Source organism: Dipodascopsis tothii, assembly GCF_038497935.1.
Source record: "Dipodascopsis tothii strain CBS 759.85 unplaced genomic scaffold V1510scaffold_45, whole genome shotgun sequence".
Classification (NCBI taxonomy): Eukaryota; Fungi; Ascomycota; class Lipomycetes; order Lipomycetales; family Lipomycetaceae; genus Neoaidaea; species Neoaidaea tothii.
Window position 1 is genome coordinate 27,707 of NW_027118029.1, and position 18,365 is coordinate 46,071.

Below are 18,365 nucleotides of genomic sequence, written 5' to 3' on the forward strand. Positions count from 1 at the left end.
ACAAATCAGAAAATATTGGTCACTGTCGTTGCCGATACACTCGCTTACAATCGATTTAATCACGTTGCGAATTGGCGGGTAATTTCTTGATAGCGGATAAATCTAGCAGCGTAAAGCAGCTGGCCGCTGATACAAGACCGCCCAAGACTGATCCTAGTTGTAAGCCTCCGAAAGCTGGACTGGAGTGAACACAGCAATAACAGACATCGGGCGACAGCCACGGGACGAACATAATGATTAAGGTAAGAAGGTACAAGACTATGGGTCGATGTCACTTCATATCGTCTTTCCTCAGACGAAGCACGTTCACGCCGGTAACATGGCTTCAGCAATTGATAATTTTATCAGATGTTCCTACAAAAACAATGACAAGGACTCTCGATGGAACTACGAATGTGGTCGAGTTCGTTATAACTTATTCAGAAGCGGTCAGAAGCGGCTTTCTACATCGCGGCTGAATAATCGCTCAGTCATTCGGACGGCTGAATGCTTGATGCCAGCGTGTGTGCGAGGATTGACCTGGCCCATTTGTCTTTGCTATCGAAGACATTGTATTTCTTACTGACATTCTAGGGTTTACGACGCTCTCTCAAAGGCGAGCGTAGTGTATCAGGGTCGGTCTCTGTCAGCTCGCATGTTCGCACGCAATCGCAGCAGACCTACTCTCCGTATCACTCCCTTCCTCAGAAGTCGCCTTTTACAATACTCCCTCCAAAAAAGGTTTGTTACCTAGTACATACCATGCTGATAACAGGTAATCCGGGCACTTTACGACTATACGGCATCGGATTCAGGCGAACTTTCTTTTTCAAAAGGTGACTTTTTCCATGTCATCGGTAACGAGAACGACCCGGACTGGTACGAGGCTTGCAACCCTTCCACAGAAGCTCGGGGAATGGTGCCAGTTAATTATTTTGAGGTGCTTGGTCGAAAGGAACGGACCAGCTTATCTACAAACATCGACGAAATGACTTCAAATAGTCGCGCAGAATCCAAGATTGACTCTGGATTCTCAGAGTCTTCTGCAGTTGGCGACAGAGAATCTAGCTCGAATTTTGCCGGTCGAGTCTCACCAGCGTCGCAGCCGCTGTATGGGGTTGTACTTTATAATTTTACGGCGGAACGGCCCGATGAACTGGAGGCCCAAGAAGGCGACGCCGTGATCATCATTGCTCAATCAAATCCTGAGTGGTTTGTCGCTAAACCGATTGGCCGATTGGGTGGACCTGGGCTTATTCCAGTAACTTTTGTTGAGATTCGAGACATGGCCACTGGCAGCCCTATTGAAAATGTCCAAGAGGCTGTGGCGCGAGCGGGTATTCCAAGGGTCGAAGAGTGGAAGAAGCGAACCGCGAAATATAAGGCCAGCAGTATTCCTCTTGGTAAATTCGATGATGACCCACTCCCCCCGGTCTCGACATATCCGTCTCTTGTCAGCCAGCAGTCGTCTGCAAACCTGATCTCTTCCTCGGCATCAGCACACACCACTATTTCTTCCTCGACAGTTGCTACCATCGGGGACCCTCCAGCGTTTGAGGGAATGAATCGCACGCATTCAACTACCTCAACACATCCCATCTCCATAAGAACGTCACATACCCAATCAAATGGCCATTACTACAACGATCGTCTCTCTCAAACTACAGATACGTACGAGCTTGCTGCCGTCAAGGCATCGGTGGAGCGTTATGCATTTGATAACGGCCGATATTGGTATCTACTGGTCGCCGAGATGGAGGATGGCAGATTTCGAAATCTTTGCAGATATTATGAGGATTTTTACGACTTTCAAATTCGTCTCTTGGATGAATTTCCAGAAGAAGCTGGGCGGAGATCACAGACGCGGATATTACCTTACATGCCAGGACCAGTGACTTATGTCAACGACTCAATTTCATCTCAACGCAGAGCAAACTTGGACGAGTACATCCGTAAAATTGTTGCTCTGCCTCCGTACATTTCGCGCAGCCCTTCTGTCAAGGCTCTTTTCGCAATCCGGGAAGGTGATGTTGAATCAAGTCAACCTACTCCGGCTCTCCCTCAACCTCACTACCGCGATCCCAAGAACGTCCCCCAAGCTGTCTATGCCATCAATGCGTCAACAACTGCTCAATTCGATTAATCCTTACTCTCGGTTCGACACCCTCCGAACTTAATGAACACTCGCTACTCAGCATTTCGCTGCCCGACACTGCAAACGCAGCCGTGCTGTGCACGATCCTGTGTCTGCGTATATCGACTAAAGTGAGACTTGTCTTTGGTGCTTATGCGCCTTCAGCTTTAGTTCCGCTTACTATGGGATTCTGGGGATTTGGTTGTTACATCTGACTTACTTTTGTATATTGTATATTATTATATCTACTTAGAGTTCTCGCTATTTTTTGAATATATATATCATTGATGACTTTTCTTCAGTTTTGTTCAGATAGTGGTTTATGGTGATGATAATGTCGTATACGTATGTTTCAATAAAAGTCTTAATGTTATTCGCAGAATATTTCCAACCACTAAGGCCGGACGTCTTGGGACAATGGGTCGGAGGTATGCTAGATTGTGTCACGTGATCATGCGATCTTCACGATACGGCCACCATATGTCGTCTCACCCTGCGCCTGAACCTGACAAGCGGGTTTTTGCACCCAGTGACATATTAACAGAAATCGACACCGAAATTGATCGCTACCGGCGGGGCATCACGGACTGTCAGTATCACGCTTGAGAAGTACACTACTGAAAGCCACGGGGCTGTTAAACACTGTCAATCAAGCATTTGGCAGTAGGAGAGCGGTAATTCGACCTACCCATGATTTAGTATCGGAACAGACAAGGTTGTCGGAATCTCAGCTATCAATTGGGGTTCAATCACTTTAGGCAGTCAGATACAACAATAACGCGGCAATGTTCACCAGTGCAATTAAGTCACGTAAGTCGCGCCATTCGATTGGACTGATTAGAAAGTGTCATCCGGTATATCGGCCAGTTACTCTATATCGCATGTGCCCTCATTTCAATCTGGACCATGGTCGGTCTTCAATGGTAAAAAACGAAACACCGGCACTGTGGTAAGAATTAAATAGTTGATGAAGACTTACCACAGGTTTCTGTTTTCACTTTCGACAAACGCAAGCTTGAGCAGGCTTTGACAAAAACCATTGGACGATCTTCGTTGGCAAAACGCGATGCTGATCAAATTTGTACACGTCTCCGTAAGGAGGCTTCATATCTCGCTCGACTGAGGCATCCGTCTATATTAGAACTTGTCGAACCAGTGGAAGAAACTAGGTCGTCGATTACTTTTGTCACTGAGCACGTCACAGCATGCCTCACTTCCGTAATCGAAAACAAGGCATCTGGCCGTCGGTCAGATGAAGACGTGGACGAGATCGAGATCCAAAAGGGTCTGTTACAACTAGCAAAAGGGTTGGAGTTCCTTCACGAAAGTGCAGGCATTGTCCATCTTGGACTTGTGCCTTCAGCAGTATTTGTCAACGCAAAGAGTGACTGGAAGTTATCTGGCCTCGGACTTTCGGAAAGCTATAGAGAAGAAATCCGGGAGTACTTTGTGCCTGAGTACGACAACCGTTTGCCGGCGTCTTTGCAGATGAATATCGACTACCTTGCGCCAGAACTAGTTTTGGACCGAATACTGGACCCAGCTAACGATCTTTTTGCGATGGGATGCCTCATTCATGCAATTTACTGTGCAAGACCACCAATTGACGCAGGTCACAATCCTACTACATATAGAAGTGGCCTACCGCACGCACTAGGATCTGTGCAGGACCAGCGATTGCCGTCGTATCTTCAAGAAGTTTTGCCCCAACTTTTGACCCGACGGCCGAACGAGAGGATGTCTGCAAGAGATTTCCAGCGATCAAAATATTTCGACAATATATTGATCAACACAATACGCTTCCTGGATGCCTTCCCGGCCAAAACTGCGTCAGAAAAACACGCTTTCATGCGAGGACTGAACCAAGTTTTGCCTCAATTCCCAAAGTCGGTCCAGCAGAAAAAGTTACTACCCACTCTGTTGAATGAACTGGGCCAAGACGATGACCTTTACGGTGTCGTTTTGAGTAGCGTCCTCGAAATAGGAAAGAACATGAGTCAGCTGGGATTTTCTCAAAGAATTTTGCCCGGAATTCGAAAGATGAACAAAACCGACGCTGGGCAAATGGTGATACTGGAGCGTATAGAGATCGTTAAGTCTCGTGTCAACGGCAAAGAATTTAAAGAGGGTACTATTAGGCAAAGACAAAACTAATCGCAGACATTTTGCCTGTAATCTTCATGGCTATCAATTCACAGTCGCCAGCTGTCCAAGAGAAAGGCCTGACGACGATTTCAGCTATATTGGGTAACGTCGATTTTGCGACCATCAAAAATGACATGTTTCCTCACGTGTGTGCTGTTTTCTCTCAGACCAAGAGCCTTGCTGTCAAGGTGGCTGCATTATCCGCTTTGCGAGGCTTGATCAGCGGTGGCCTTGACAAGTATACGATAGCCGAAAAGCTAGTACCCGTTTTAAAGGCAATGAAGACTCGTGAACCGACAGTCATTATGCAGGCACTAGGAGCATATACGTTCATTGTGCCTATGGTTGACATCACATGTCTTGCAGTGGATGTCATTCCTCACTTGTGGGCTATGGCCATAAGTCCACTTCTGAAGCTCACTCAATTCAATGAGTTCATGACGCTGATACAGACGGCTTCGAAGCGCATAGAGGAGGAACACGGCCGCAAATTGGGAGAGCTTAATCCAAACGACTACGCGGTATCATCAGATCCCATTTCCACAGGGGATCCCACTGCGGATTTCGAAGCACTAGTTCTAGGCAGGCCAACGACAAATCCGTCAAGTCAAGCCTTACCCACAAAACAGTCGGTCCGGACAGCTAAAAATTCTAGGCCGACCACAAAGTCGACGCAGCCATCGCGTACTTCCAGTTTCGTCCCGGTTGACTCTAGCAATGATTTCGACTGGGATCCAATGGAGGAAGAACCACCCGTCTCTCTAACACGTGCCTCGACGAATGTACAATCTCGGCCAAAATCTTCATGGCAAAGTACCGGTACTGGAATGGCCACAACGTCTACAAGTACAATCACTGCATCAACCTCACAGCGAAGTGGAGTGTTATCGCAGCAGCATCAAACCCATGGCCGTGACCGCATCGGCTGGGCGACATCATTGGCACCGTCAACATCGTTTACCGCAACAGGTACAGCTGTTCATCAAGGATCGTCTATTGGAGTACTGCAGCCTGAGCGCGCGCCATCCATGACCTCGACATCGTCGAATGGATCTATCGCCATGTCACAATCTACGAGTTACAATTCGAATGGATTCGCGTCGCCTCCGACTGCTGTATCGCCGCAATCGGAATTTAATCCCTGGGCAGGTTCAGCAATACCCAATGCATCCGTGGCGCCAACTACTGGAATTCGGCCATTACAGCCACCGCCCATGCCAAGAAGTCTGAGTGGAATAGATGGTGGATTCGGGTTTCCCACGTTGACCCCATCGGCCGCTAATGGCAAGCCCACAAACGGTCGTACGGGCTCTACACTCGACAAATACTCTAGTCTGTTATGAGATCTGTCCATGTTAGAACGTCAAATAGTCAATGGAACAGTACAATCATTCTTTAAGCCCACCAAATGATTTTACAAGGTTGCTTGTGGACCCCTGAATTACCTGCTTGATAGCCCCAAAGCGCACCCCAACGGCGCAGTCTCAGTAAGCGACTGAGCTCAAGCACTACGCTTGTAATGTAGGAATCAAGCTGTGTGATGCATGAAGCGCATACTCAGTCAGTAACTCGAGGATTTTCTGTTACTCGCATCCATATTTCGGAAAATAGCTCACAAATATTGTAATGGCAGAGCAACAGACAGTACAGAATGTTCGGCTCAAGAAGTGCAGACTGAAGGACCAGAATTTGGATGACTACAACCTGAGATATTGCCGGTTACGCAATTGTTTGCTATCAAACTGCGATCTAAAAAACTGTTGCTTGGTCGGGTGCTGTCTTGACAATTGCTGTTTGACCAATTGCTGCTTGACCAATTGCTGTCTGGGCGATTGCTGCCTACATCATGTACCTTAGATGACCGAACTGGATTATTTTCGAGCCGAGGTAGTATTTACTCGTCATCAGGGAAGATAATTGCTGGACTCAGGTTACATGTGGAGCCCTCGTAGTTTTCGCCTTTTAGCCTGTGTTTCGATCTTCCGGTGCCCAATATGGAAGTTGGAGCACCTCGAATAAACGACGCTCGGCCTCGGTAATAGATTCCGCGGATGTGTCAACGAGCTCATTAGTGCTTCGCGAAACCAAACCGCCAGCTGAGAACGTCAATCCACGAGCCATGCAATGCAAACGCATGTCGCGGCCAAAGGTTGTGTGTCCTGTCCAAGCCGCGACTGCGCAACCAACAACTGACCAATGCGAGCATACAAGATCAATCCGCCTGAACGCTCCGGTAGGTCCTGGTGGCCATCGACAATTTAGCAAGACGTAGTCGACAAGATTGGATGCAATATCGGGACCGAAAAGCTTCCTACCGCTATTCCACGTACTATTGATATCCGTAGAGGCCGTGGCTACCTTGAGAACATTGGCGACCATCCCATCTTCATTCAAAGAAGATAAAACACCTCTCAGCAAGTCGTGATGTTTTTCGGGTCCATCGTCACGTACTGACAACACAAGGTCAATGTCAGACGAGTCTGGCTTCCCCCGTCTGTAAGAACCACAGATAATAACCTCCACCCCGGGCGCGACAGATTGTGCCCTATTGCTGATGTACCCAGCAATGGCCTCTATCTCAGATCGTGACATGCGGGATCTGAAGTCTTCCACGTGCTTGAGACCGATTTGTTGATTTGGCCAAAGGATGCCCGCGCCATGCTCTCTGACATCGGACAGCGACTTCCAGCCTCGTTTTATGTACCAATCGCGTGCAGTGTGAGGACCTGCGCCATATATTTCGTACATAGAATTGATTGCCTGAAGTTCTGGATCGCTTACCAGTTTGGAGGTCTCAGAAGAAATCGAGCCGGTCTCAAGATATTCAGCGACGAGCTTTACAATTTTTGTACCACAGCCGGGAACGCCTGACAGCTCTTCGGCATCGATGATTCTGTTTGGATAGGCACGAATGGCGGCTATAGCTGTTGAATAAGCGCGTACTCCGATCTCGTTGCCACTGAGCTTGCGAATATGCCTTATTCTCATAAGCTCCTGCGAGAGCTCTTCATTCGGACACGTCACAGGGTGTTTGCGAAAACAGGAGAGTCTGTTCGCGTAAACATCTGCTAATTCTGAGGACAGTGCTGGCTTAGTCTTTTTTTGCTTGCGTTGAGGGCTGTGTGGCGACAGCGAACGCTTCTGCTCTCTGCGTTCCTTGCCGGAACCACACGGCTGATTGGGTAGACTTGGAGAGAACACTGTGAAGGCGCGCGTACTCAAGGGCTGGCCGGCGCCAAGACTAGCTGTAATCCATGCAGTTTTGACCACAGTGATGTCAGGAAGCCCTCTACGCCGAAGCTCAAGCTGTGCCCTTGCTGTTGTATTGATATTGGCCACGATCAACCGAGCCATTTCTGGCTTCTCGACCGTATGACCGCCGTGCTTTTCGATTTTTTTTTTCCAATCGGAAAGCTCGTCGCTAGTTAGGTGAACAGCCAGGACATAGATCGGGCCTTGTTCTGAAAATAAAACCGGGAAATGCCGTGCAGGTCTGTACGGATCGGTCAATGATGACATTTACCAACCACAGGACCACTTTTAAAGCCCCTCCTACTGGAGCTCCAGAAGGGTGTCGGTTCTATCGATGGTCGGCCGCAGAATTCAGTTCAGGGGACACACAGCGCCGCTCCCCGACAAGACTTGTCTGCTCTGTAGCCAGTATTAATATCACGAAAACTCAAAAGCTACATGTTCAATATAACTCTCGATTTAAAATTAACTCTAATCTAACTCCCAAATAATTTACATATGTCCAAAACACCGGAACTATCTAAGAAAGTTTCGGCTGCTTCTATGTAGATGCGCCCCGAGAGCAAGGTTAAAGGCTATAGATCTCTGAGAAAATTGTTCTCCTTTCCACAATGTTGTGTTCCGCCTCGAACAATGTGGCGGCTGTCTTGGCGGTGTCAACGAAATCTTTGTAAGCGCGGGCATCTAGGTCGTCCCGAGCCCGGATGATATCTTCGACAAAGCGAACGGGTGCATCCGGGAAAGACTTTAGGAGTGCAGTATACTCTTCCGCAACACCTGCGCGATCGGATGCAACTAGAGCTAGGAAGGCCTCGACAGCGGCGAATTGCGCCTGGACATGTTCATCGTCAGTGAATTCACTGAAGAAGGGATAGAGAATGGCGACGTCGTTCTTGATCTGGTCTATCGCACGGGAGCTAAACTTGGCTCCTTTATTTTTACCAATAGCCGACAGATACTGAACAAGCGTTCCGTCAAGCAGCTCGTCGATATAGATTTGGTAAAGGTCAGGGTTGAGGTGGTGTCGCAATACGTTGTTGTACTCCTCAAATGTGTTCACCATCTCCTCCACTAGCTTGCTAGCAGGCTCTGCCATCATGCTGCCATCGGCGGTGGTGGTTGCTTTGGTAGCCGAATACCAAGCCTTCGTGAATAATGCTGAAAACACAGGCTGGAGATCGTATAAGACCATGCCAACTGTTTCCTGAACGCACGACTTTCCTGTAGCGATGAAACCGTCCATTGTTTCCTCTAAAACTCGGATCATCTCTTGCTGCAGCTCGCGATCCTTGTCTGAATGAATGAGTACCTCGGCGCTCACATTGACTTGCCGAGACGCTATGCCGTCGGTATAATCTGCGCCACGGACTTGGTCGTTGGCAAGGGCAATGATGTACTCCACCAAGCCACCTGGAACCTCTTCAGTACCAGAGTTCGAGCGTGCAATTTCGTCCCGAACAATCTTTAGCCACTGCTGCTGTCTGGAGACGAGCTGCTTCTTGCATTCGACAATGACCCCTCTTAACACACTGATACGATCAGAATCAATCGCGACGCTGACTTGTTGGTTGAGCATCTGGAATACGATAGGGGTACTCGAGAGACCATACATGCGATCCGGGTCTTCGTCGGGAGCCTGCTCGCGGTTGATAAATTCTTTGTACTCGGTCCGTCCAAGATTGCTCATCCATTCACCGATCTTACGGCATATAAGATCCATGTATTCATCAAGAATCTCGTTCTCTTTCCCGTCTAAGAGAGCCGGAGTCAGCAGCTCGGGAGACACTTTAAGCTCAGTGGTCATTGTATCATAATACTTCTGTGACCAACGAACGAGTCTGAGAAGCACGCCGGCTTCCACATCTTCCGTAGCGAGAGAATTTAGTAGGGAATACATTTCCGCGTGATAAGCTCTGACGAATCGATCGGGAATCTTCCATTTGGACGAAAAGCATTTCGAGAGCTCCGTCTTAGCCAACAAGAGATCACGAAAGACCCAGTAAAGGTTGTCCAAGAGCGACTCCGGGTCATCCGGATAGGCGGCTACACAGTTTTTAAATATGTCCTTTGCAGAAAGATTGATCGCCTCTGTGAGTTTTTCGTTATAGTTGCGTGATTTTGTACTGGACATTGGGTAGTTGTCGCCCGACCCGGTCGAAATATGAGTCGCAATTCTGCGGTGCGACGATACGGCTGTCTCCAATAGCTTGTTTTGTTCGTCCCGTCTCTCCTCGATTTCGATCACCTTAGCAAGCCGGACTATCAAGCTCGAGTTGCCCTCGCGCAGTATTTCAAGCAGCTCTTGCCCGATGTCCATCACTATGGCATCGAATTCCTCCAGCAAGTCATTGAGTCTCCCAAAATAGTTTGACAACGTTCGTACAGCATCCTCGCTCGACTCCTTCGCTTGGTTTAATGCGCGATCACGAAAGTCGTGGAGCTGGTACAGATGATAGTGAATTGCCAAAAAGTTTGGCATCGGATCGAACGTGTCTGGTTGTTAGTCGGAATAGACAGCACACATACTTCTGCCGTCCTGCTCCATAAGCTCTTCGATGTGCCGAATTTTATCCGGAAGGTCCTTCAGTTTCTGGATGATTTCGTCCACGGCACGGAAATTTCGGCGGACAGTCGAGATCTCGTGTCAGTAATGATAAGACCACGTCATACCTTGTGAATCTGCGAAAAGTTGGGGATCATGCTGTCTGCGTTTGCGCACTGTCTATCAATGGCCATTATTTGTTCTTTGAGTGATTCCATCAGGTCCTGGCTGTGCCGGAGATTACGTAGTCCATTCTTCAAGTCAGTAAATAGCCTGCGAGGACCTTACTGTGGTGATCTCCAGCTGTGACTGAACACCCGACTTAAGCTGAAGGTCAATGGCTGCCTTGTCTCGGGCTATTGACTCTCTGAGCGCTGGTATTTTCAGCAGGTCCTAAACTGATGTTAGCATCCACACGGGCAGGCAAGCGATAGCATTGGAAGTTCTCGGGCCAGTTTCACGTACGTCTGGGTATCGTAGTAGCTCGCCGAGCCTACATTCGTCAGCAGCCGTAGGGATCGATGAAAAGTGCGCTGCTTACCGACTCGTCGCTGAGTCCGCGAAATCCGCCATCTTGACGTCGCTCTGGCGCAGGCACCTGTCAACGAGCTTTTGTGAATGGTGCGTTTGCTCTCGCGCTCGTGCCACCGATTCTTCCTTCGCGACTATAACCTGATAACAGGTTGGTTGTGTTGTCGAGTGAGTAGGAAGTGACAAATGTTATACTTAAGCCCTACCTACTACCTAGCCCAGAGACCAAATCACGGTTGGGAAGTTAAAAAGAGCACGCGTGAGCGCGTTTACTTCCGACATACATGCTAGAGCCTCTGACACGACTGACACGATGGTAAGTCATTTAACAGGCCGAAGGTCTGCATCTTCGATACAGTAGCTACGAATATATGCGTATCTACGGCAGGATCCCTCCTTGGCACCAACTTTCTAACATTACAGAACATAAACAAGCGTGTTGGGAGCCAAGCAGAAGCACGCAAGCCCGGAAAGAAACGGCGAGTACAGGACTCCGATCAGGCTCAGAGTGCGAGTGGACGAGGACGGAAAGCTTTTAAAAACAGGCAACGAGAGAATGGGTCGACACCATCGGAAGAGCCGGTAGGCTCGCAAGAGAACAAGAACAGGGATTCAAACGCTGCGTCTGCTGGCAGACATAAGATAGAACCCGTGATACACAAGATCCGCAACTCGGTGATTCGCAGGGACTGGGTACTTCTCCCGGACAGTGCACAGCGTGAAATCATCGAGATGGCACGCGTGGTGTCGTTCCCAGTGCTGAACTCGATTGCCAACGAGAAAAAGAAACAGGAGTCGCTGGAGGTGATTGAAGGCGTACTCGGCAAGATAGCTCGACGCCTGAAAAAGGTACCGGTGCCGCCGAACTCCAAGGGACGGAACTTTGAGTACGAGTCAATTGTGGCATCAAATGCGGACCTCGAGAGCCAACTGATCCCAGATATGGCCCAAATATCTGTTCTTGAGAGCGAAATAGCTGCAGAGACAGCCAAGCTTGAGGAGGAGCAGGAGTACCTCCAAACGATCACAAAGAACGCGCGGTCGCAGGCGTCGATGCGGAAAGCTCAACAGAAAAAGCTGGCGAGCTCGCTAGTGGAAAGCACCGATGGCACGGAGGAGGACAGCGCAGAGGCCATAAATTTGGCCAGCTCCAACACGGAAGTTCTGGGTCACAACGACGAAATTGACGGGCTCACGCGCCGACTTAATTTACACGTAAACAGCATCAAGTCCAACTTTCAGGACTTTGAAGACATCCTCGCAGAGATGAAGAATGTTGAGGTGCTTTTAAAAGAAATTGTATGAACATATAGTAAAAATACACTATTGTGATCATTGTTCGGCCGCTCGCCAAGCCGTCGTACCAAGTAGTCAACGGTCTAATCTCCGATGCAAATGAGCCTGTCTGAAACTCCCGGCAGACTGAGCGAGCATGTCATGACTACACAAAAAACATAATGTACACCGCTTTTGGCCGCACGAGGCTGTACGTCTAGAAGCCACGTCCACGACCACGGCCGCCACGTCCGCCGCGACCTCCACGGCCACCGCGCCCGCCCAAGGCGCCACCGCGCCCGCCGCGCGAGCCGGGCTCGCCTCTCTTCTTGTTCTTCGGCTTAGGACCGTCGTCAACCAGCAGAGTGTCCAGCGGAAGCGAGTCGGGCAGGATAAAATGTCTAATGCTGTTTCCACGAAGATTGATATAGTCCAGAGAAATCGGGTCGCGGCCCTTCACTGTCATCTTGACCGTCTTGAGCGTGGTGTTCATGGTCGGGGACACCGAGGTGACCGTTCCAGAGACGATAGTACCTGAAGTCAGTACAGGCGACGAGGGTATACCTACCATTCTTGAGCTCGATCTGCACCGTCTCCGAGTTGAGCTTCATCAAAAACCTGCAACGCTGTCAGCCTATCTACACGCAATTGAATCGGATGCTGTCTGGCGACAGATCGGATCATCAGACCAGAAGACGCGCACTATCCATCCGACATACCTCACCAATTTCATCTTTCCGGGTGCAGCTTAAGCGTAGATTGAAACCTCTTTACTGTGGTAACGCCTCTTTCTGGACCTACACGCGATGATTGACACGAAGGATCGTGGTCGATTGTAAGATGTTATTGCGAACGTTTTGAAGAGAAGAGAATTTTAGTCTAACCCGGGTAATACACAGGCGGCTCTTGTGTTACCCGGCGAATGCTTTCCGCGCGCTACAGAATCTTGATTAACGTTATTAACTTCAGTCGCATTACGTAAAATACATTGTACAGTGTTCTATGCAGCGGGTATCCAGAACATGGCACCAAGCCAGATATCAGTTCAAATGTATGTCGATGGACGCAAAAGCCTCTGGTTGCTGGACAGTGATCAAACCTTCCGTTGCTAGGACTAGGGTATGGAAAAGGTCATGGGCCGCGGTATTTCGGGTATGCTCGCTGGGCGGTACCACTTCGTCGAAGCGTATTTGTTCGGGCTCGCCGACGGAAAGGGATTTCTGGACCAGGTCGCTGAAGTCAGCAGATATTGGGTTTTACCTACTTGTAAAACTGGAACGTGTCCGGTCCAACTTCTCGTAGTCTAGCGGATATTGTTTCTTGGCCCAAGGTGCCGGTGCGAAACGGCGAATCACTGACGTCGCCCAGATCGAACCCGGCTTCCAGATCCGGCGGCGAGACATCTAGGTCGAGGTCTTCCTCATCGAATGTCACCAGTTTTTCGCCGGTAGGAGTGACTGTCATTCGAATCCTGCGTCTAGTTGGATGTGTGGGAGTGTCCATATAAGATGGATGACCAGTTGAGGACGGAGGACCAAGACTAGGTGCACGAGATCCTGCCCGGGAGCCGACTCTTGATCCTGCAAGTGAGCTCACGATGTCACCAGAGCGACTCCACGGCCGCAACGTGGACGAATGGCCAGTGTGTAGCTCTTGATCTGACGACATGCGTCGCGCCAGCTCTATTTCCTGGGGTCAGAGAGATCGCTGTAGCCACATACGTCTAGGTCTTCGCCGGAGTAGTCACCAGTGGGAAGTTCTCCTGCCAGGGTGCGGGCGGTCTCGATGTCGTTCAAGTCTAAATTCTCGTTGGGGGGCCGTGCCGGAGAGCTTGCAAGCGCTCCTGCAAGTCGCGATTCTCGAAGAGAGAGCACGACTGGCATCAAAGTCCGACGGAGGTCCGACTCGAGCTCGCCGAGGTATACATAGCGCTCTGCGGCGGACGTGCGGGCGACATAGAGATCGGCCCGTGCGTTGCGCGCACTGACTGCTGCCGCCATGTTGTCGAGATAGTTGTCTCGATCGTCTTTGATCGCGTCGATCGATAGCTGCGTGTCTGGGTCGACTTTAGCAGCACGAGGCGCACGTTTGCGTGGACTGTGCTCGTCCGAAATATCGTCTTGTGCCGGCCGTTTGTGTGGGGGCGATGAGTTCAGACCGTGTACTGCGTTTGGCAGATAGAACTCGTCGTTGTCCTGGTTGAAAAAAAAGTCGTCCGGGTTTCCGACGGGCAAAAACTGACGCTGGCCTTCTTGATGCTCCAGTCCGACTTGTTCCTCGAAATCTGAGGGATTGAGAGCTTGGTAAATGCGAGCCTGGTCGTGAGACAACCCCAGAGTTCCCTCGGCACCGAGGCCGTCGTTCGAAAGCAGTAACCCCGAAGAGTTGCGAGGGAGCTCAACAATATCTCCCCGTTCACCAAACTCGAAATCTACTTCGCCCGCATCTTCGTTGAGATCGAGTCCAAGTGAAAAAGATCCCGAGACGTCCGGAACTACGTCCAACAGCAGAGACCGGTCCGATTCCGAGAGCTCTGAGCTAAACCCGGACAGATTGAGCTCGTTCGAGCTATAACCATTGTCGGAAGAGACGACAGCGGGACCGATAAGAACTGGTAGAGGCGGCAGCAGGCCAAAGTCGATCGAGAACGACGGATCTTCGCCCAGGACCAGACCTTCGGATCGTCGATTCGGGGGGGCAATATTTATGTCGTTTGTAGCAGCGTACAGGTCTCGCTTGAGACGATTATAGGCTTGGTACACATCGGCTGAAGTCAGCGTGGCCCGAACGACCAGATTGCTTACAAAATAGAAAGTTGAATTGCTGGTTGTAGACGCTGATTACACCGTACAGCAGGTTCGAGCTGAGTCGCAGGGCAAGAGGCTGAGGCGGATGGACTATCAAATCGCATGCTCGTGGAATCGAGACCGACAGGATGTCCTTCTTTTGAACCCGTCGAAGTCCGGACTTTGACCCGAGCGTAGCGACGAGCCAGACCGTACCCAGCCCGGTCGTCCGGTTTGAGAGTATGTCGGGCGAGTAGAACATGGCTACCGACAAAGCCGTCGCTACGTTGGCCTTTATAGATCGCCATCTGTCCAGAGCACGCAGACACGCGTGTGTCTGTACTACGACGCTGCTACAGTGAGCCGCGACTACTACTTCGAGAGCGTGTGGACGCGAAGAGGCGAACAAAACAAACACATCACGTGACAGCGCGCTCTCACGAAGTGTCGGGGGCCGCGGCCGAGCGGTCCAGCTGAGCGACTAAGAGCCCCTCTCGCAAGTCCCCGCTCCCGAAATGACAACAAGACCAGCGCATGATGCGGCCAGACTCAAGGAAAATGACGGGACCGACCAAATGTCATACACAGCCGGGGCCTGTTCACCAGGCGTCTTGGACTCGCAGTGATCGGCACAATCGGATTAACCGAAGGGCTTCGATTTAGCATAACTGCCACAGCACACTCGAGCGATGAGTGCTGCATGTAAACTATGCACGTAGCGCCTTCGCAACGATGCCAAACATGTGGGTAACACATGTTCCTGGCCGGCACATCTCAACGGTCACGGCTGCATATGGACGCACGGCTTGCGCCGTCTACTTTCGCCAGTCTCAGCCTAGAGCTCCACCTATGCTACTTCCTTGATAGTCATTGTCCTTCCACCGGCGCTTGTAAGGGCAGTTGTGCTGCCACGGCTCGTAACAATGTTCAGTGCCAAGGTCAGCGCTAAAACTCTGCATTGCTGCAGCTTCCATTGGCCCACACAAGCCCCTTCCGGTTACCGGAAATGACGATCAGACCCAGCGTAAACCGCGTCCGCAGGTAACAGACGCGATAGGGCACGATGCGGCGAGGCGACGGCCCCGGACTACTATGTGGGCCGCGTAGGAGGGTGGGCACATGCTAGCGCACGGGCGTATGCGGCGAAGTCCGCTGCCGGCGGCGATCTGGTTCGCAGGTGTGTCATAGCGAGCTGAGCGGGTAGTGCGGGCCGGCTTTGCCACTCTGCAGCCACAGCACCTGACAGTGGCCCGTAGACGCCGGCGGCGCGGTCGCGGCACAGCCCCGCAGAGTAGCCTGCGCCCCGCGCGGGCGGGTAGATGACGACGCTGACGTCGGGCGGCGTGGCCGCAAGTCAGGTGATCGCGGCTTGTATGCATGCTGCGCCGCACCCAATGCGGCGCAGATCCCTAATCCCTAATTATTCATGTGACCTGGCGGCCTAAAGGCTTTTTATATTAATAGCAGCCGAAGACATCCAGCCACCACATTCTCCATCAGTTCTCGTGGACCACGGCGGCCGCAACTTGGATCAACGCAATCAGGAACGAGCGGACGGACAACACCGCAACCACCGGGTGTGCACAGAAAACTACCGATTGATCAGCCAAGATGCCGAGCAACAACACGCCGTACGACTACGTGCCCTACGACTCGCCGACACAGCCGGCTGAGGGCGGCTCGAGCCAGAGCGCGGCGATTCATGAGGTAAGAGGCTGTCTCGCGCACGCTGACGGCAGCAAATCAAAACCACTGTCGACCTGATGCGCGACAACATCAACATTGTCGCGGAGCGGTAAGTCATAGCGGTGCCATCGCTGACGGCAGGGGTGGACGCATCACGGACCTGCGCGACAAGACCGATAACCTCGTGGTGTCGGCCCAGGGCTTCCGGCGCGGCGCCAACCGCACGCGCAAGGCCATGTGGTGGAAGGACATGAAGATGCGGATGTGTCTTATTGGGTACGTATTATAACCGGGCTCTACTGACGCCCAGCGGCGTTGTCGTCCTGCTACTGGTGATCATCATTCCGATCGTCGTCCATTTCACTTAGCCGAGCGGCGGCAGCGGCCGACGACCCGACCGGCGATAGATTGTTGTAACATGAGTATGATGAAATTTTGTGCGGCAGGCGTTGTTTGTATTGTATATGTCTCCAGCCGGAGCACGCTTAATAAAGGTGCTGGCCAAATTGTGTCTACGGGTGAGGACGTGGATGCGGGTCCTGGCCGTGCTGCTTGCATGCGCGCGCTCTACGTGCCCGATCGCCACCGGAGCGTGTCGGTGAGCCGGTACTCTAATCCGCATGACCGTCTTGTCGGACGCCCCGCTGCGGGTCGGACGTTGGCGGCTGTCGGAACACGCGTAACGCTCGGTTTCGCCGTCGTTGCGGGCGTGGCGCCTTCCGCGCGCACGTCCGAGTACCGCCGGGCCTGGCCCACCCCCAGCCGAGCTGCCGCCGCACCGTTTATGCCGCCGTAGCCCATTGCTGCGACGGCTAGCATCCGCATCGACCGCGTAGACGCGCCGCGCGATCCGATCCCGCGCGATCTGGGTCAGCCAGCATCCTGGTCCGGACGCTGGCCGCCAACGATTGTTGCCGTCGGTTCGGCCGTTACCGGTCAATCACCATCGCGTCCATCTGGTGTGGTGACTAGTCTCTCCACCACGTTTGGTGACCTCTAAATTTTGCAGCCTACAAGTTTTTTTTAACCAGACTACCGTGGTATACCGAGCACCAGCAAGTTTTATATACTTACAGCAGGTAATCACCTTCCGTGCTCAAATTGGTCGTGATCCGGTCAATTATCCGCTCTTTGGCATATTCTATGGGAACTCATCGCGGCCAGTGTCTTCAGTTATGAATTATTGGCCTGTTGTCTGTATATAGCGTCATCTTATAGCGATAATGAGCGAGGAAACTGCGGTGGCTGCCCTCTCCAACATGTACTCCGGCTTCTCGGGGTCGGGGACGGGCGACCGCGATGGGTCTGGAAGCGGAGACCAGTACCCTGCGGACGAAGGTGCGGCGCGCGGCCGCGGTCGGACGGGCAATCTCGAGGCCGACTCGGACGACGAAGACGATCACATGGACGAAGACAGTCCGGCGGGTTATGGGACCGGCACAGTCAGAGGTGGCCAGCAGGTCGTCACTGACGGTCGCGGCCACACGGCACGCACTGGGGACTCGGACGACTCTGATAACTCTGGCGACAACCTGTCGGACAACGTGGATGACGACGACGACGACGAGGATGACGACGACGATGCCATGAGCACCGAGTATAACGAGGGAGCTGATGACGATGACGATGATGATGATGTCGACAGTCAGGAGACCGAGGAGGAGGACATCCGGCCCATAAAGTCCAGGGCCGGTAGCTCACCATCGTCTCGCCGCGCGGGCTCATCGAAACGACAGTCGCCAGAGTCATCTGGAGGCAAGAAGCTCAAGAAGAAGGAGGTTGAGTTTTTTGATCCAGAGCTCTACGGTCTACGGCGCAGTGTAAGAATTTTTTACTGGCTTGGTCTGTTGGTCTGGCGACCGTTTCGCCGTTGCCACCACAGATGTCTTGATTCTCGATGCTAACTGCACAGGGCCGCGCTCACGCCGCTCCCGAACGTTTTGTTGAGCTTGAGGGAAGTGATGAAAGCGACACGCCGCGGCGTAAAGGTCGCCGGGGTCGCGGCAAGGCCAAAGGCCAAGGTAAGCGCGATTTG

General features: G+C 51.6%; 8 protein-coding genes across 8 annotated transcripts; 4 read left to right on the top strand and 4 right to left on the bottom strand.

Moving 5' to 3' along the window:
- Positions 1–233: 233 nt before the first annotated feature.
- Positions 234–2,122, top strand: V1510DRAFT_408495 (uncharacterized protein; the record flags this gene model as incomplete). The annotated part of the gene is made up of 3 exons (XM_066932452.1): positions 234–242; positions 574–720; positions 755–2,122. The coding sequence occupies 3 exons, from the start codon at positions 234–236 to the stop codon at positions 2,120–2,122; spliced, it is 1,524 nt and encodes a 507-aa protein (XP_066786686.1).
- Positions 2,123–2,510: 388 nt separating this feature from the next.
- On the top strand, positions 2,511–5,743 carry V1510DRAFT_285642 (kinase-like domain-containing protein). The gene is made up of 4 exons (XM_066930640.1): positions 2,511–2,923; positions 2,959–3,062; positions 3,098–4,241; positions 4,274–5,743. The coding sequence occupies exons 1-4, from the start codon at positions 2,899–2,901 to the stop codon at positions 5,599–5,601; spliced, it is 2,601 nt and encodes an 866-aa protein (XP_066786687.1). The 5' UTR covers positions 2,511–2,898; the 3' UTR covers positions 5,602–5,743.
- Positions 5,744–5,930: 187 nt separating this feature from the next.
- V1510DRAFT_282874 (uncharacterized protein) lies at positions 5,931–7,939 on the bottom strand. Its single transcript, XM_066930634.1, has one exon. The coding sequence runs from the start codon at positions 7,775–7,777 to the stop codon at positions 6,221–6,223; it is 1,557 nt and encodes a 518-aa protein (XP_066786688.1). The 5' UTR covers positions 7,778–7,939; the 3' UTR covers positions 5,931–6,220.
- On the bottom strand, positions 7,922–10,861 carry V1510DRAFT_423350 (exocyst complex component Sec6-domain-containing protein). Its single transcript, XM_066934928.1, has 6 exons — positions 10,594–10,861; positions 10,518–10,545; positions 10,341–10,445; positions 10,181–10,306; positions 10,037–10,148; positions 7,922–10,003 (listed from the first exon to the last, which is right to left on the bottom strand). Exons 1-6 carry the CDS (start codon positions 10,623–10,625, stop codon positions 8,079–8,081), a joined length of 2,328 nt encoding a protein of 775 aa, XP_066786689.1. The 5' UTR covers positions 10,626–10,861; the 3' UTR covers positions 7,922–8,078.
- On the top strand, positions 10,444–11,982 carry V1510DRAFT_280336 (CENP-Q, a CENPA-CAD centromere complex subunit-domain-containing protein). Its single transcript, XM_066930631.1, has 2 exons — positions 10,444–10,899; positions 11,007–11,982. The coding sequence occupies exons 1-2, from the start codon at positions 10,897–10,899 to the stop codon at positions 11,886–11,888; spliced, it is 885 nt and encodes a 294-aa protein (XP_066786690.1). The 5' UTR covers positions 10,444–10,896; the 3' UTR covers positions 11,889–11,982.
- Positions 11,741–12,717, bottom strand: V1510DRAFT_283367 (Sm-like ribonucleoprotein). The gene is made up of 3 exons (XM_066930637.1): positions 12,578–12,717; positions 12,427–12,476; positions 11,741–12,392 (listed from the first exon to the last, which is right to left on the bottom strand). Exons 1-3 carry the CDS (start codon positions 12,589–12,591, stop codon positions 12,076–12,078), a joined length of 381 nt encoding a protein of 126 aa, XP_066786691.1. The 5' UTR covers positions 12,592–12,717; the 3' UTR covers positions 11,741–12,075.
- A 1-nt stretch (position 12,718) lies between these two features.
- Positions 12,719–15,023, bottom strand: V1510DRAFT_283965 (Rec8 like protein-domain-containing protein). Its single transcript, XM_066930639.1, has 4 exons — positions 14,663–15,023; positions 13,580–14,625; positions 13,123–13,547; positions 12,719–13,091 (listed from the first exon to the last, which is right to left on the bottom strand). The coding sequence occupies exons 1-4, from the start codon at positions 14,904–14,906 to the stop codon at positions 12,899–12,901; spliced, it is 1,908 nt and encodes a 635-aa protein (XP_066786692.1). The 5' UTR covers positions 14,907–15,023; the 3' UTR covers positions 12,719–12,898.
- A 1,232-nt stretch (positions 15,024–16,255) lies between these two features.
- Positions 16,256–16,698, top strand: V1510DRAFT_405115 (synaptobrevin-domain-containing protein; the record flags this gene model as incomplete). The annotated part of the gene is made up of 4 exons (XM_066932309.1): positions 16,256–16,351; positions 16,384–16,439; positions 16,472–16,606; positions 16,641–16,698. 4 exons carry the CDS (start codon positions 16,256–16,258, stop codon positions 16,696–16,698), a joined length of 345 nt encoding a protein of 114 aa, XP_066786693.1.
- Positions 16,699–18,365: the final 1,667 nt, after the last annotated feature.